Consider the following 17,233-nt stretch of genomic DNA (forward strand, 5'->3'; position numbering starts at 1 on the left):
AACTTAATGGCATAACATTTTAAAGTGTTGATCTTTTTTCCTACCTGGGCAGTTATCTTTCCAGCATCGCCTGAGCTTTCTCCCAAATGAAATGCAGAGTGTTTGAGGACCAGGACATTTGCAGGGAAACCAAAATGCTTGTTTACAAAGCTACTGTATTACCAACTTTACTGTACGCTTGTGAAACATGGACCACTTATAAACGCCATCTCCAACTCCTCAAATGATTCCATCAACAGTGTCTCCAAAAAGTTTAAATATCACTTGGGAAAACAGGCGAACTAATGCCAGTGTACTAGAAGAAGCAAAGATCACCACTAGTGAAGCAATGATTCTTCAACATCAACTTCATTGCGCTGGTCATGTTGTTTGGATACCTGATTATCATCTTTCAAAGCAACTACTCTATTCCCAGCTTAAGAATGGGAAGCAAAATGCCAGTGGACAACAAAAGAGGTTTAAAAAGGCTCTCAATAGAAATATTTTAAAATGCAATAAAAGCACAGATAATTGGGAAACACTGGCCTGCAAGTGCTCCAGTTTGAGAATAGCTTATACGAAAGCTATTCAAAGTCATCGACTTTGAAGAAGCACAAACTCAGGACAAAAGGGAGAAACAAGCTAAGAAGAAGGTACATTTGGCAAATCCTCACCGTGATCAACTCCCACCCAAAAACTTATGTCCCCAATGTGGAAGGAGAAACCCAATCAGATGGGTGGGGTATAAATAATAAATTATTATTATAAATTATTATTATTATAAGGATGCGTGGACCCAGAACTGGCCTCCACAGTCACTTACGGACACACTGTTAAGATCATATTCATGGAAAACCATGTTACTTGGCAACAAATGATCACCAAAAAAGAGAAGGAAGGGTGTTTACAGCAACCTATCTATAGTTATTGTAACATGTGCTTCAGCCCTTAATTAGTAAAGCAGATGAGGTCAGTTTACTTTCTGCAAGACTTAGAAGTGCAACAACTGAATTTGCTAGACCCGAGCAAAAGAACTTTTCAAAACAACCTACTTGACTTTAAAGCTTTTAAAGGAGCTGAAATACCCATATACTTTATACATTACATTTTAATGTGTATCACCACCTATCACGTATTTGACATGGATATATTGAGATATGTGCATTGTTCAAAGTATTTGTTGTGGACACAAATTGCAGGGATCAAGACTGGCCTGCATCTCTCAGCATTTTTCGAAGCAAACGCAAGTTTGTTGCTGTGTAAAATGAAGCTACTTCATTCACACAATTGTTCTGCCATTATTCATATATTTAAGGATTCATGTTTCTGAGAATGGTGGTTGAGAGACTAGCTATGAACTAGAAGTCCCAACTTAAAACTTTTCCATATCTTACTAGGTGGCCTTAAGCTTCTGTATATTTCTCTGTCTCTCACAACACACAGCATAGGGCTATAATAGTACTGTAGTATGGCATTTATGCAAGGATTACTGAAATGTATGCAAAGCACATAAAACGTTTTAAGTACAAAGTATTGTTACAATGTATATACCAGTAACTTGTTTTGAAACTTACGTCACATCATCCTTTTGGGCACATAAACTCATGATCAGACTCTGAAATCTGCAATACTTTGCATGACTGGCTTGTAGAAATATGTCTCACACAAAACAGATTTGGCATCTGGATACTTTTCCTTCCAGATTCAGTGCTTTACTGTGGCCTGCACAGACCTGCCCGTTAATAATTTCCAGAGTGCTATCTGCTCTCAAGGATTTCTGAGCAGCAAGACGGTATGCTACTTGAGTTCATTAGAGCAATCACTGTCAGATTCAAGCTAAAATAATTTGGACAAAACATTCAAGATGCCATTAAGCCCTATAATGGGACAGCCTGTGGGACATACTAGATGGTGCTGATGTTGACAGTTTTTCTTTAAAACATTTGAAATAGCAAGCTGACTGCCAAAAGTAGAGAGAGTTATTTTTACAGTTTTCTATGAGCATGCAGCATATTCTGTTTGTTATCAGATGTTAAGTTCCAGTTCTGTCCTGTACTTCAAAGGTGTCTCTGCCTCAACAACAAATATAAGAAGTGAAAAAAGCAGCCAAGTAGAGCTGCAGATTGCCTATGTCACTGGAAGGGGCTGTCACATTTTCAGCTGGATGGAGTAAAAAAAAAATCTGTGTTTTCCTCACACCAAAAATACCTATAACCCTGTCACCAAACCCAAAGGGTTGTAACCAAGTGAGTTTTATTCAGAAATCAGTCATATCCATTTATTCAATAGGTCCACTCTGAATATGACTAATATTGGATGCAATTCTAAGTATTTATATATATTATTGTGCCTTGGGATGAACTCCAAAATGCTCTTAGAAGGGAGTAAGCCCCAGTGAACACACTGGGACTTAACCTTTGAAAAATAAGCACATGGTTGCACTGTAAGAGTGCATTAGAAACATTAAGTTGAAAAAGAATACTTATTTTAAGTTCAAAAGCTTTTATCTACTTACAATTAACATATTCCTTAAATTATTACCTCTTCCCCCCAAGTGATATTGAAAAAATATACCCTTAGTTAGGGGAAAATCTTAGGTGGACAACCCTGAGTCAGTTGAGAGGAGTTGGAGCAGTATCACTTTTGGAAGGTGGTTGCAACCACTGATGTTTAAAACCCAGAAATTTTTGTATTCTAAAACAAGCTATTCTTTAAATGAATATATTACAAATGTAGAAGTCTGGTTTTATTTTGTTTTTAAGTACTAGATGGGGCAAATCAATATTGTTGGTGGGATGGTTTATGTGTATGGACTGAGCCCAGCCAACCTATGGCCTGCAAACCTTGAAAATCTTGGCTTTCATGATTGCAGTTCACATGATTTATTGCTTAATCAAATGGCCACTACAATAAGTAAAATAAGATTTAATACATTGCTGATATGACTCAGCAATCATATCATGCATTTCAGTGTATCTGTAGAATCAAACCAGTCTCCCAGACAGTTTGTTTATAAAGGCACCTCTCAGTTTTTGTGACGCTATGGTTAACTGAGCTAATGTAAGTAATAATGTTAACACAAATTTTCAAAAAGGACTTCTTTTTATAAGATTGTGACATTTGATAGCCCTGGTAACTGACGGGACAAAAATCTTCTCCAGGGTAATTTAACAAATAATGGTTAACAGAAAATATTTTCCATTTCTTTATAAGAATGTAAAAATTCCTTTGGTTCACCAGGCCTTTTAAGTTCAAACTATGTACTGAGAGCAACGGAGCTGGAGTAAAGCCTCTATGCAATTAACACACTGTTATCTCCTGAACACAGCTTTATAAATTGCATGGTTCTTTAATGTGAGGATAGCAAGGATAAAATCTAGCAAACATGTTTGTTTCGTTTGGTTTTTTTATTTTATTCTTCCGCCCCCCCCCCCCCCAATGTAGTAGAAATACCTGGCAAAATCTCAGAAGCCAGGAAGAAGGCTCTGGAAGACTGGCAAAGGACAAGAGCAGGATTTCAGGTTCTTCATCATCCTAATGACCATAAGAAGCAAAATAAATTATCTCTGTATTTCTAGTCTTGCATTTAGTGAAAACCTATCCACCCCCAAATTATTGGAACCTTGGCTTCCCCTGCAGTGCTTGAGACCCAGGTAGCCTCAGTGGATCTACAGATTCTTCTCTTCACCTCCTAGGGCTAAAAGAACTCACCAGTTTCCCTGCTGATACCAATGGACTGATGGGTTATAACAATTTATAAATAGAATGTTAAAACAGTTAAACTGAATTACAGTCAAGAAAGTAGTATGGATCTTAAAATATATATCTCAGCTGCCAAAGGCCAGGGTAAAGCATACGATGAAAACTATATAACAAAGGTGCCAAGTGCACCTCTGTGCGGAGAAAATTCTACAACTTAGGGGCTGCCATAGAGAACCTGCTCTCCCAGGCTGCCCCCAGATTTCTGAGGGTGGTGGAATTACTAAGAGAGCCTCCACTTCCAATTCTAACACATGAGAAATTCTGCATTGAAGGAAACAATCTTTCATATATTTGGGTCCTATTTTATTTAGGATTATAACATGATCCTCCGTGCACCAGTACCACTTTAGTCATGCTGGCCACATGACCTGGAAAGCTGTCTGTGGATAAACGCCGGCTCCCTCAGCTGGAAAAGCAAGATGAGTGCCGCACCCCATAGTAACCTTTGATAGGACTTAACCATCCAGAGGTCCTTTAGCTTTTTATCTATAACACTAATTGGGCCCAGAAGCAAAGAGCAACTGGTATATCGTTTTTAAAAAAACAGGGATTATGCAAGTTTTAAATGGAAACTCAATAACCTGACTGCTGAATTTTGGACCAGTTGAAGTTTCCAAGTCATCTTCAAGGGCAGCCCCATGTAAAGCATGTTATAATACTCCAGCCTGAAAGTTACAAGATAAATTACAGTGACCAGGAAACCTCTATCCAAAAGAGGGTGTAGCTGGCAAACCAGATGGAGCTGGAAAGAGGCACTCCACATCATCAAGGTCACTTGAACCTCCAGTGGCAATGTTATACATCCATTCAATAAACAGATTCAAGCTTTGTACTTGAAGAAAACATCCAGAGAAATCAACTTCTTGCTCATGATGCAACAGCATAAATAACTTGAATTCACTGTAACCGTATAGTTTTTAAAGAAATAAGAATAAATGGGGGGGCTTATACCACAATATACTGATGTACCCTGAATCATAACAAAAAAGAGAAAGTGTAGAATAATGCCATATAAATGCCAACTAATGAAAACGACAACCTTCAAAGCAGCTCAAGCACAAGTCCTATAAATAGTGGTCAATTGTCAGCTTGTCAAAAGATGCAGCATGCCTCTGGATTTGAGTCACACCCAGTGAAGCAATAAGCTCTGCCAGAGCTAAAAATAATATACTATCTCAACTGATAAACTAGTCTGTAAGTGAGTGTACAACTGGAAAGGGTACACTACTCTGCTCAAGACTGTTCTGTTCCAGTTGAACAAAACAAAGCAGCGGCTTTATCAACATTGTTTCAGCAATGGAAGGAGTAGTTATACGGCATTGGGTGGAAACGCCAATACGTTATCAGGAGCATTTTGCTGATCAAGATTTGGATGCGTGCAAACTAAACCACTCTCTGTATGCCTTGCCAGGCCCAGCCTCAGCCACTCAGACAAAGAATAGACATACAGTCAAGAGTACTGCTGAAAAAGAACAGAACCATACAGATGAAGAAAAGCCTAAATTTCAAGTCTTACTAGATGTTGTGCAGTTCCGTCCTGAAGATGTTATCATTCAAACCTTTGAAGGCTGGCTCCTCATCAAAGCTCAGCATGGACCCAGGATGGATGAACATGGCTTTATAGCCAGAAGCTTTACTAGACAATACAAATTGCCAGACAGAGTTGAAACAAAAGATCTGAATGCTCTTTTCTGTCATGATGGCATTTTGGTTATTGAAACTAAGACCCTGAGCAAGAAATGAATTATAGACTTTTTGTTACTGGTGAGACAATATTGTTCCTACTATAGCTTAAGCAATTATGTACTGTGGTGCTCTGCATGCAGAACTGCATTTACAATGAAGATAAAGACAAGCCTTTGCATATTTTACCCAGTTTGATTGTTTGATGTGAAAGACAGTATTTGCTCCCAACAGCTGCTGATGTACGGACATTCATAACAAGGCTATGTGACAGAACAGCATGAAGGCTTGAAAAGATGTACAAGATGGATGCAAAAGAATGTGTAAAGGGAAGGTTTTACTAAAGAAGAGCAGAAACAGGAAGCTGCATTTGGAATCTGAAGGCACTTGTATTCAAGAGGCAAAAGATTTAAGCCTAGAGCATACTTTTTATTGAAATAGGATTTTCATGCTGGAAACTGCTGCATTATTAGCACTGTGGCCATGATCCGAAGAAGTAATTTGTGTATAAGTAAACCAACCAGACAGGTGGACCTCTCTTTAAAGTTTGCCCTATAGCAACTATAACAACTCCTACTCCTGAAGAGGTAAATCAATTTCTAAACCGAACATTAACTTCTCAGTCCCAGATATATTAATATACTGTATTGAACAATTGATCTTCAAAATGTTTTTTTTCTCCAGCAAAGATTTGTTATATATGCTCTTCTAAATACTTCAACATTCTGCTTTTGGGAGAACAGCAGCTGTGTAAGTAAGTCTGCTCCTTTCAAGTGTAGTTAAAATAAGTATGACTGCTGAGCTATGAATAGTAAAGGAATTCAAAGGAGAAAGAGCCAAGCTAAATACAGGCTCTCATTATGGGCACCTGTCATTTGGAAACATTAAATGATAAAATATTGTTGCAATTTATCTAGATGCTTTTTAATTTTATTACATTACCTGGACTAAGACTGTTGATGCAAAAGAATGCCAAATCAGCTCTTGCCATCAGCTACATGCACTGTTGGAGGACTTAATTGGGGAGATGGGAAGGAGAAAGGAGTGCCTAAACCAGCCCCCAAGACTACATCCCCATATCTATGAGGTGATCAGTATTGTCACTGATTTGGAAGCATGCTTGGAATGAACCACAGTTGCAAACTGATTGCTGCCTTGAAATTCTATTCTGTCTCCAGCTCAGCAGCCTTTTACACTCCCAGCAGGATGATGCATATATAAACACCTCTTTCTTTGTGTATCATTAGCTGGATCAGGTTAATTTTAAGTTTAAGATCTGCAAATTGCTCAAAATTTATGAAGGAAAACATGCATCTGGAACCATACAAAATGGGGATAGCAACTGAGTAACTTAAGAGTAACAACAACAAGAAACAGTAGAGAATACTATAGTGCTTCCAATCAGGGGCTTAATCTGCAAATAGGTTGTTGAGAGATCACAAATGGGTAGTTGGGAGCAAACTTTAAAAAAACTTTTTTGATCTTCTCCAGAAAGGAAAAATCTGAATTAAATCAGGGTGGGCATTTTTGATCCCTCTTTGTTTCTCTTTATGTATTTCCATAAGTCGTTACATTTTGGGGGGACCAATATTAAATGATAATCTCAAAACATTTTATGAAATATCTGCAACTGGATTTCCAAGGGTTGATATATTACAGCAGGAATGTCCAACCAGGAGATCACGATCTACCGGTAGATCCCTGGCTGATCATGGTAGATCGTGGAATCCTTATCGTGTACAAAGTTACGGGGGGGGAGCTAAAAAACCCCTGTGCAATCCACGTCAAAATACAAGTAGATAAATAGGCACCCTCCCTTCAGATGTGAAGGAAATAAGCAGCTATTCTATCTTTAAAAGACATCTGAAGGTAGACCTATTTTTAATATTTAATGCTGTACTGTTTTTAATACTTGATTGGGAGCCGCCCAGAGTGGCTGGGGTATAAATAATAAATTATTATTATTACTATTACCGCTCCGGCGGGAAGCTAAACGGTGTTTCCATGCGCTGCTCTGGTTCACCAGAAGCAGCTTAGTCATGCTGGCCACATGACCTGGAAGTTGTATGCCGCCTCCCTCGGCCAAGAAAGCGAGGTGAGTGCCGCAACTGAGAGTCGGCTACGACTGGACCTAATAGTCAGGGGTCCCTTTATCCTCTCCCAAACAAAGCTCAACAACTCTGGGCAATCCACCCACCCCACGCAAACTCCTCCTCCCTCCAATGACAATGGGAAGATCGCTGCCAGTTTTTTAATACTGGGAGTAGATCACAGTCTCTTGAGAGTTGGATGTGCCTGTATTACAGTATAAGTGTACATGTGACACTTTCTAATCTGATGAGACACAGTTATGAGAGGTCTGTAAAAAGCACCACTATTGCTCATAAGCAGCACTGTGACATATCACTGCATGACATACATAGTTTAAGGCACAGTCTGACACAGTGATAGTCTTTTGAAAGTATGTGTTTGCTTTCTTCAAGTGCCTGGGCTCATGGATGCCATTGTATAAATTGCAAAGCAGACGTCATCAAGCAATATTAAACTTCCTAAGCAGCTTATATTTATAAGCAATCACAAAAACTGTTCCTGACAGTATATTGTTTCTGCATGTTATACTAAGCAATTTGAAAATATTTTCTTTTAAAGTTCTTAAGGCCAATGAACAATAATGCTTCCCATTCCAAAAGTATCGTCCTTTAAACCTTATGAACAGCAAGATTAGATAGCTAAAACCACCCAGTGAACAAAATGTTTACAAGGCACTTCTATTTTAAGTTCAGCATGAAGTAGATCACATGAGGTTTCCCTTCAAATTAAAAGACATACATTGTGTACTTAACCTTATTAAAGTTTCACATTTTATTCACAACTATTGAGAGCCTTGCCTCCTATCATCTGTTACCCCCCAAGGGAAGGCCTTTTTTGGCTTGGAGAAAGTGGGGGCAGAGTGGCAAAGAGAACCTGACACCAAAATCTCAGACACATTGGTAGAATAAAAACCTAAAGGTGGATAACTTAGAAAAAGATGTTTTTCGTTTTGTTTCTCCATCTTCCACTAACTTAAGTAGACATCTATTCATAGAAATCAAACAAAATTATTTGCACACAGGACTTAAGTATTTCAATCAATGAGTTTAGCACTTTGAGCTGAAAGATACTTCACAACAGATTTTTTAGTAAATCGAGCTTTTTCACAGTTCTGATTCTTGGAACCGAAGCTAGTGTTATCTGCAAAATTCACCTATTAATCTGATTAGCATGGAAAAGGAAGTGACTTTAAATGTATTTCATCAGTCATTTTGGCTTGTAGTTCTTAGATAATGAAAGTAAATCAGCTGACATATTTCACAGCTATACAATCATTATTTTAAAAAAGAAGCTTTAAACAGTACCTTGTTCACATTTAAGAAAGTTCAGCTGCTCTCAGTTCCCCAGAGAAATTGATTGATGCAACTTAAATCTTAGAATGTGGTAAGAAGAATTTGCTTAATAGCAATAGTACAAACGAAGCGATTTAGCAACAGAGGTAGCAAAAATTTTAATACTTACAATGTGTTACCTCCTTTATAGTACCATTCCCTTCTGACATGTGCTAGTATGTTCTCCCATTGTGTTTTATCAGGAAAAAAAAATGAAAGGAATACTAGTGGGAAGAACTGATGTATCAACATAGGTTTGTTTACAACAAAACTATAGATTAGTGGTGGACTCTCCCCACACACAAACACACACAATTACTGTTAGCTTTAATGTACAGTGGTACCTCGGGTTAAGTACTTAATTCGTTGCAGAGGTCCGTTCTTAACCTGAAACTGTTCTTAACCTGAAGCACCACTTTAGCTAATGGGGCCTCCTGCTGCCACCGCGCTGCCAGAGCACGATTTCTGTTCTTATCCTGAAGCAATGTTCTTAACCCGAGGTACTACTTCTGGGTTAGCGGTGTCTGTAACCTGAAGAATATGTAACCTGAAGCGTATGTAACCCAAGGTACCACTGTAATCACATATAACGCTTCATTGTGTGCAGAAATGCACTTAATAACATAATGTTGTGAGTTGGGGGGCAGATTCCCCTGGAAGTCCTGGGTACCAGATTACTCCCCCCTTAGTTTCTAGACTAAGTAAATGCAGAAGATTACTAAATACTTGAAGTCTTCACCCAGGTGTGAGACAACTCAGCAGTGTAAAACTTCAGACTGAATCAGTTTCCTGGTCTGCAACTGCCTGGGGATAACCAACTGTCTGGATAACCAGACAACTCACCATGTAAATGAACCATATTTCTTCACCAGCCTGACCCATCTCTGCCTCTTGACCTTCCTCGCTTTAGTTTCTGCCTCTGATTCTGGACTTCTCTCTGCCACAGACTCTCCCAGGTCTATAAGCGCTGTTACCTCTTCACTTTCTGACACCTCCTCTACCCAGTCTTCTACTGCTTCTCCCTATGATCACTCATCATTGTCCCACCACCATTGTCCTGGGAGAGATGCGGTGGATTGGGCACGTGCAGGCTCCGCGCTGCCCAAACGGTCTGCCCGCTGCCTCTCCGCCCCCCCCTAGCTGTAGGGCGGCTGAGTGGGAGAAGGAGGCAGACTCTGGAGGCCCCGCGGTGCACCCTGCCCCTATGGGTAGCTCATGCTGCCCCAGGCACCCAAGCGGCTTCCTCTGCCACTGCCAAGCTCTGAGCCTTCTTCGCTAGTTGGTTCCTCATCTGGTTTCTCCCATCATTCCTCTGCATCTAACCAGTCCGTGACAAAGTTCGTTTTCACTTAGATTTCTAAACTAGAAAGTTAACTGTATTACTACTTTCAGTGCTTTTTTTTTAAAAGAAAAAGAGATGCTGGAACTCATCATGAACGTCTCTCTTGTTCTCTTATAATGGCAATGGCATCGACCTGAGAGGTGCCAGAAGTGAGTTCCAGCTGAAAATAAGCCCTGACTACTATCATATTCAGTCAAATAAATTACCCTCTTTCTTACATCACATTAGAATCTGTATTTTATCTGGCTAACCAGACAACTCACCTTTTCTCTCTTAGAAGAACTGTACGATGAGAAATGCTGATGTACTTCCACTTTTTTAAACCCTTCTCATCTCAAAAACACATGGTATCAACTCTCAACAGAAATTACTTATCCAAGTTCAAAATATCTGCAGAACCGGTAACTCTGGTTTCCAGGGAAATGTTCTGTTGTTACTCTTTCAAAATTCTAAAGCATATGGTTGGAGCAAAGCAAATCACCTCCCATAAAATACAGTGAAAACTATACTTTGAGTTATAATTTATAATGAACTCAGGAATTATCTGTGTGTGTGTCAGCACTAAGTCTGCAAAATAGTATTTTGCTTTTCACTGGTAAACTGCTTTTTCATATTACAGTACTCAAGGTGGCTTACAATCCATAGAAATGAAGTAAAAATGTATTTATTGAATAGTTTCATAACTTCATTTCTGACACCTCAAAGATGAGTCTGGCTCAGAAGGGTTTTCATAGCACCTGATGCAAATTGCAGCTTTCCCTCCTCCCATTGCTTTGGGGCAATGATTTTCAAAGGGACCACAACAAGGAGGAAAGTGTTGACCCTCTCCCTGTAATCCTGAGCCTGACTGCCCCTACCCTGCCCTGCAGCTGCTGTTTGCATTTTTTAAAAGGTTCAAGAAACTTAGAGATGCATTTCCATTGGCATCAATGGGAGCTTCTTTGTCCCTCAACCTCCATTTGACCACCCAAGATACTACATTGCCCATGAAGAAACCCTGTTTGAAAGTAGTAATATTAGGATAGGTAGAATTGAAATGTTTGATTACTTTCATACACCCAGTGCCAGCCCACCCATGAGGTGAGGTTGGGCAGCAGAAACCCCCAAGGCAGCAGCACCCTTGTGGGTCCCCAGCTGGGGGTGCCCACAGCTGCTGGCAGCAGCACTGATTTCAGGCAAGATCTCATGAGATCTCACCAGAATCTGCCAGCATCATCACCACTTCATGCCACCACTGCACAACCTAGGTAAGGAATGCTTCAGCAGTGGGGGAGCAGGGCCTCATGTGGCGAAATGGGAACATGCCGTCCCTGCATACATCCATTCCCTTTTGCCTTCTTAACCCTTTTAATAAAATCTCTTAAAATTGGCTGTTGGAGTTGTTTGCAACAATCTCAAAGCGATACTTCCTCACATGCCTAGACTATTAGACTTCATGTTACATGTGTGTATCAGTGGGATGTCACCATGGAAAGCAAGGTGCCCTGCTTCTGCAGGGACAGACAGGAGTGGGCTGGATGATCCCTCATCCCCATAATTAAAATCAGTCACTCAGAGCCTTGAGAATTGTCCTTGCCTCAATAATAGAGGAAGGAGGGCTGATGGCAGCAAATCTGTTTTGAGAGATTGGTGCTGCTGCTCCTCTTCCCTGGCATCCAAGTTGGTGTTCATCACTACATCTTGTAAAAGGGAATTTCATAGTTTAAATATGTGCCATGTGAAGAAATGCTTGCTTTTGTCTGTCCTGAATCTTCCAACATTCAAATTTATTGGATGTCCCCTGTTCTGGTATTATTAGAGGGAGAAAAGTCTATTGATCCACATTCTCCACACCGTCAGTAATTTTATAAACCTCTATCATGTTCCATTTTAGTCACCATTTTTCTAAGCTCAAGACCTCCAAATATTGTAACCTTTTCTTATGGGGAAGTTGTTCCCATCACATGATCATTTTGGCTGACCTTTTCAAGACTTGCAATATCCTTTATGAGGTGTGAAGGCTCAGGAAAAGAAATTGGAAAATTGGGGGAAATTTCCCAGTTTTTCTGTTCTTTTTTTCTGCTCCTTCGCATCTCCAGTTGCAACCAGAATTGAATACAGTATTCAAAGTATGGTTGCACCACAGATCTGTATAATGGCATTATAATTCTGGCAACTTTATTTTCAATCCATTTCTTGATTATCCCTAACATAGAATTTACCATTTTTATAGCTGCTACACACTGCATTGACATTTTCCTCTGGCTATCCACTACCACTGCTGGATCAAGTGCCAGCAGAAGCAAAAAGAAATAGCAGTAGTGTGGAGGAGCATGTGAGGTTTTGAGTTCCCTGCCTCTATATCCAATACATGCAGTATCACCAGGATAGAACCATTTCTTTACACGAAGAATAAATTTCACAAGAACTGAAAGTTAAAAGTTACAAGGATAACTATAGCTATTTCTCAAAATCAAGACTTTCATGTTCAGCTGAACCTCAAAATCCAAGTTCTATTCAAATGTATATAAGATAAAAATTTACTGGTGATCAAATATATTTCAGCATTCATTTTCACTGATAGCTGAAAGACCACGTATTAGGGTACAGTACTGTACAGTGGTACCTCGGGTTACATACGCTTCAGGTTACATACGCTTCAGGTTACAGACTCTGTTAACCCAGAAATAGTGCTTCAGGTTAAGCACTTTGCTTCAGGATGAGAACAGAAATCGTGTTCCGGCGGCGCAGCAGCAGCATGCGGCCCCATTAGCTAAAGTGGTGCTTCAAGTTAAGAACAGTTTCAGGTTAATACAGACCTCCGGAACGAATTAAGTACTTAACCTGAGGTACCACTGTATATATTTTCTCTGCTTTTAGCCTAGTAGCTTGATTTTCTAAAACGTTTGGTGCCCCCTAGTGGCATTACATACATTAGTTTCTAAAGTTCTGTATGAAATACTGATACAATTAGAGCTAAATAAAATAATTTAAAAGAAAGAAAGCCTATTCATAATGTACTGAAAGTACACTTTGTTTCTCCTGGAACTTTAAATCATGCTCTTTTTAAGTAGCACTACTTCCTTTGAATTCATCTAGTCCAGGGATGAGCTGTTTTACACTTGTTTGATGCCAAATCCCACAGAGAACACAGCAAGGATGGCGGTGAGCAGCAAGGCTAAGCACCCAAACCACAGATAGCTCAGAGTAAGCAATTCATTCCAACAAGGGTTGGAAGTAGCCTGAGGCCTTTGTATCCAGACTACTTCCTCCAGACTCCACCACCCCGTAGACAACTCCAGAGCCTTAAGGGCCAATCCTCTTGCATGAAGACAGGCACTCTCCCTGTGTATCAGAGCCTTTCTCCTGGCGCACTCCCTAAACTGCTGGACTGGTGATATATGGTGGGAGACATCTGGCTTTTCAGGGGAAGGTGCCTGTGCAGGGCTGGGCTCTAGCCCTATAGGTCCCAGTGATCTGGGAGGTTTTTCTGGGGGCTGTTTTCCAACAGCCTCAGATGCAATGGTCTCATTATCTTCAGCAGTCAGCTCTGGCTCTGACCTTGGTATGGTTCCCCATCTGGTGCCCCTGCAGCCCGCAATTCTATGATCAGATCACTAATAAGAGTCAGGCAGGAACTCCAGCTCCAGCTCCGTAAAAATGGACACTGGTGAGTAATTAAGGCAGTTGCACAAGAGTGACGATTTCCCCAACTGATCTAGTCCAACACACACACAACTCATCTATCATAGTAGTCTATCACAGTATATTAACCATGAACAACATATTACCCTATCACAAAACTGAAATATTGTAGATGAAATATTTGATTCCATTAATTCAGAGGTACAGTGGTACCTCAGGTTACATACGCTTCAGGTTACAGACTCCGCTAACCCAGAAATAGTGCTTCAGGTTAAGAACTTTGCTTCAGGATGAGAACAGAAATCATGCTTTGGCGGCGCAGCGGCAGCAGGAGGCCCTATTGGCTAAAGTAGTGCTTCAGGTTAAGAACGGACCTCCGGAACGAATTAAGTACTTAACCCGAGGTACCACTGTATAGCAGATTGGTAGTAGGTATCCTGTGACTTGGGAGCCACACACAACTTTTGGCTGTTCATTTCTCCTCCAGTTCCAAGCAGGTAAATAAAGTGATGTTTCAAGCCAACAACTTATCCTTGTTTTTCCTACACTCCCAGCAACATGCTAGATGTGAAGTGGAGAAAACATGGGGAAAGGTAACAGTAGTAGCAAAGACTGTAGCACACAAGTGTAGCTAGTGTGCTACAAACCAAGGGCCATCCTGTAAGAGAAAGAATGAATCATACTGGCTTGGTTCAGGACCTTTATTATTACTGTATTTTTGCTGTCAAGGAGGGGAAGAGATGCTTATTGGATTTTCTGCCTCAGGTTCCCAAATAACTAGCCTGACTTGGATGCTCTGTTCCTTGATTTGGTGGGAGGCGGAGGTGGGGTAGCATTTGCTACTTTGCTTCAGGCAGTAAAATGTATTTGGCCAGTCCTGGGGAAGAGGATCTTTAACTCTTTGCCCCTGTCATGGTCCTATGTAGCATTATAAACAGGTTTCTTTCTGGGGGAGGGGAGCTCCAATTTTTTGTTAAAGCACAAAAAATGAGTTAAAATCCCCCTTCCTTATAGTCCCATGCTGGTTTATCACCAGCTGCTGCCCCCAAGTTATTTATTATCTACACAAGCACTAAAAATGTGAATAACATATAGTTCCACCCTGAGCAATGAACATACAAATATGAATTTACCCTGAGTCTGGCTACCACAACTATTTCATCTGCTCACAAAGGCCTTGACACCTCGTTGGGAACATCCATTAAAAACATTTCTTTTATGTTCTGTATAAGAGAAATAGGTTTAAATATCTCACTGCTAATCACAAATTTAATCAATATTTTATGGTATCATCTTGTTAACAGTCCTGCTATTTCGGAAGCTCAGGGGTGAATGGCAGAATACTATCACCCAGACAGAAGAGGGAGTTATATCAGCAGACTTGCTGGAACCCATGATTTGCAGAAATGCACAAAACTTTAGGGGAGAGAGAAAACAAAAAAACATCCCAGTCTGGAATGAGCATGTTCAATGGAATGGTGGGTTGGGGGCAGAAAAACAACCGGGAAGGGAAATGGAGTAGAACAGCCTAGAAAAAAAGCATGGTTAACTGAACAGAAGTACTCCACAGTGCAACTTTTTGTTGCAGGTCCCACTTGTACCTTTTATGTTGTTGTTGCACTGACCTTTGCCTCCCCTCACCTATTGCACTTACCTTTTATCACCTCTTACTCATTACATGGTGTTTTAAAATGAATTCTGCAGAGGATGGACAATGTCCTTTGCTCCACAAATCACCTAGCAATATGTTAAGTATTTATCAGAACTACATTCCACTGATTTCAATGCCATAGTTTTAAGTATGAAGGCTTAGAGTTGCAGCTTAAAGATTTTTATTTTAAACAGATGGAATATATCGTGTTGATTTTAACACTTTGAACTTTATGTGACCTTCCATAGAAACACTTTGTATGTATTCCATAATTTTAAAGCTCTCCCTGCACCAAATATCTTGCTGAGACTCACACAACTTTCAGAGCACTGTTGAACACAGAACAAAATTCCCAAAATTAACAAGTGTTCCCCTGTTCAGCCTGCTACTTGCTTATATGTTTCCAGGCAGCCCATTAATTATTTTTCCCCTGGAGCAAAAAACTCATGAGAGTGCTCTGACAACAGCAGCAAATACACATGATAAGGTCATATAAAACACATGACCAGTAAAGTTTATATCACTGGTGTTACTGAGGTTTTCCAATATAAAATATATATATAAAAATAAAATAGGTTGCTTTTTAACATATCAGTGAAGCCTATTTATATTATGAACAGAGTACAAACTCAAAGCCCATTTTCAGTATCCTTCCAACCCAATCCTTCCAATCCACAAAGTTATTTCTGCAGCTGTACCCTCTAACATTTTTCTAAGGTGGTCAATATTTACATTGGTGGGGGGAAAACCAGAGTATAACTATGTATCTACACCCAGCCAGGTCTATTGCATACAGAGTTCTATTCTGAAACTGTTACGTTGTACCGTTACACAGTACAACACAGTATTAATGAGGTAGGGTGGCATACAACGTCCCCTCCATTTCATCCTCACAACAATCTTCTGCAGTAGATTAGGATGAGAGGTGGTAGTAGCTCACGTAACTCAACATGATTTGTGGCTGATATGGGATTTGAACCTAGTCTAAACCCATCACTAACCTCTTCACTGCACTGACTCTAAGTGTGTACATCCAGACTAAATCAGGAGAGTTGCCACCACATTGGCACCCTTGGAACCGTAGAAGTGCACAAAATCAGAAAGCACTCTCCCACCGCAGAGTCTTAGACTTGATAGTAAAACCAAGCAGTTGCTTCTGCCTTACTGCCAGTAATCATCCTCAAATACAGACATATTCTCCTGTGCTCCACAACCAATTATAATTTCTATAATTTCTACTACTGTTTTTCGTTATGTATACATTCTGTCCCCTTTTTTATCCTGGTTATGCATACATTCTGATCCCCACCTTTTAGTCAAGGACTGAAGTTGGACATACTGCATTGCCATATGGAAACAGTGACCAATGTTATACTTACTACAAAAATAGAAGAGTATATGAGACCAGAGTTTTGAGGATGAACAAAATAAAAATTCCAAAATACAATACAAATTAAATGTCTTATACGAATAATAGTGTCAAAATTATTTTTGCATTACAAAAAGAAATTGTAAACAAATACAAAAATCTCTATATAAGAAATATGTAACTGTGCGGTATAAGATAATCAACAGATAAAGTACAGCGAGACTAATTGGAAGTCATTTTTAATTTCTTGTTTTACAAATTTTACAATTTTTCACATCATTGGGAGTACAAAGGATGTTAGTTATAAGAATTGTGTTGTTTCATATATTGCTACTGTCTGTTTGTCAATTTATAGTTTTTTATTTGATTGTATGTTGGTTTGTTTGCTTTCCTGGCTTAAA

At 39.7% G+C, this 17,233-nt stretch overlaps 2 protein-coding genes across 2 annotated transcripts in view; one reads left to right on the forward strand and one right to left on the reverse strand.

The window, feature by feature from the left end:
* Window positions 1-17,233, reverse strand: part of ARL15 (ADP ribosylation factor like GTPase 15) — a 191,428-nt gene that overhangs the window by 172,463 nt on the left and 1,732 nt on the right. The gene's annotated exons all lie outside the window — the stretch shown is intronic.
* On the forward strand, window positions 4,940-7,035 carry HSPB3 (heat shock protein family B (small) member 3). Its single transcript, XM_053408383.1, has one exon. It carries the CDS (start codon window positions 5,038-5,040, stop codon window positions 5,482-5,484), a length of 447 nt encoding a protein of 148 aa, XP_053264358.1. The 5' UTR covers window positions 4,940-5,037; the 3' UTR covers window positions 5,485-7,035.

The sequence above is a fragment of the Podarcis raffonei genome, chromosome 11, assembly GCF_027172205.1.
Source record: "Podarcis raffonei isolate rPodRaf1 chromosome 11, rPodRaf1.pri, whole genome shotgun sequence".
NCBI classification, from domain to species: Eukaryota; Metazoa; Chordata; class Lepidosauria; order Squamata; family Lacertidae; genus Podarcis; species Podarcis raffonei.

Coding starts and splice junctions, on each gene's coding strand:
- HSPB3 (XM_053408383.1), top strand. CDS start 5,038: ATGGAAGGAGTAGTTATACGGCATTGGGTGGAAACGCCAATACGTTAT.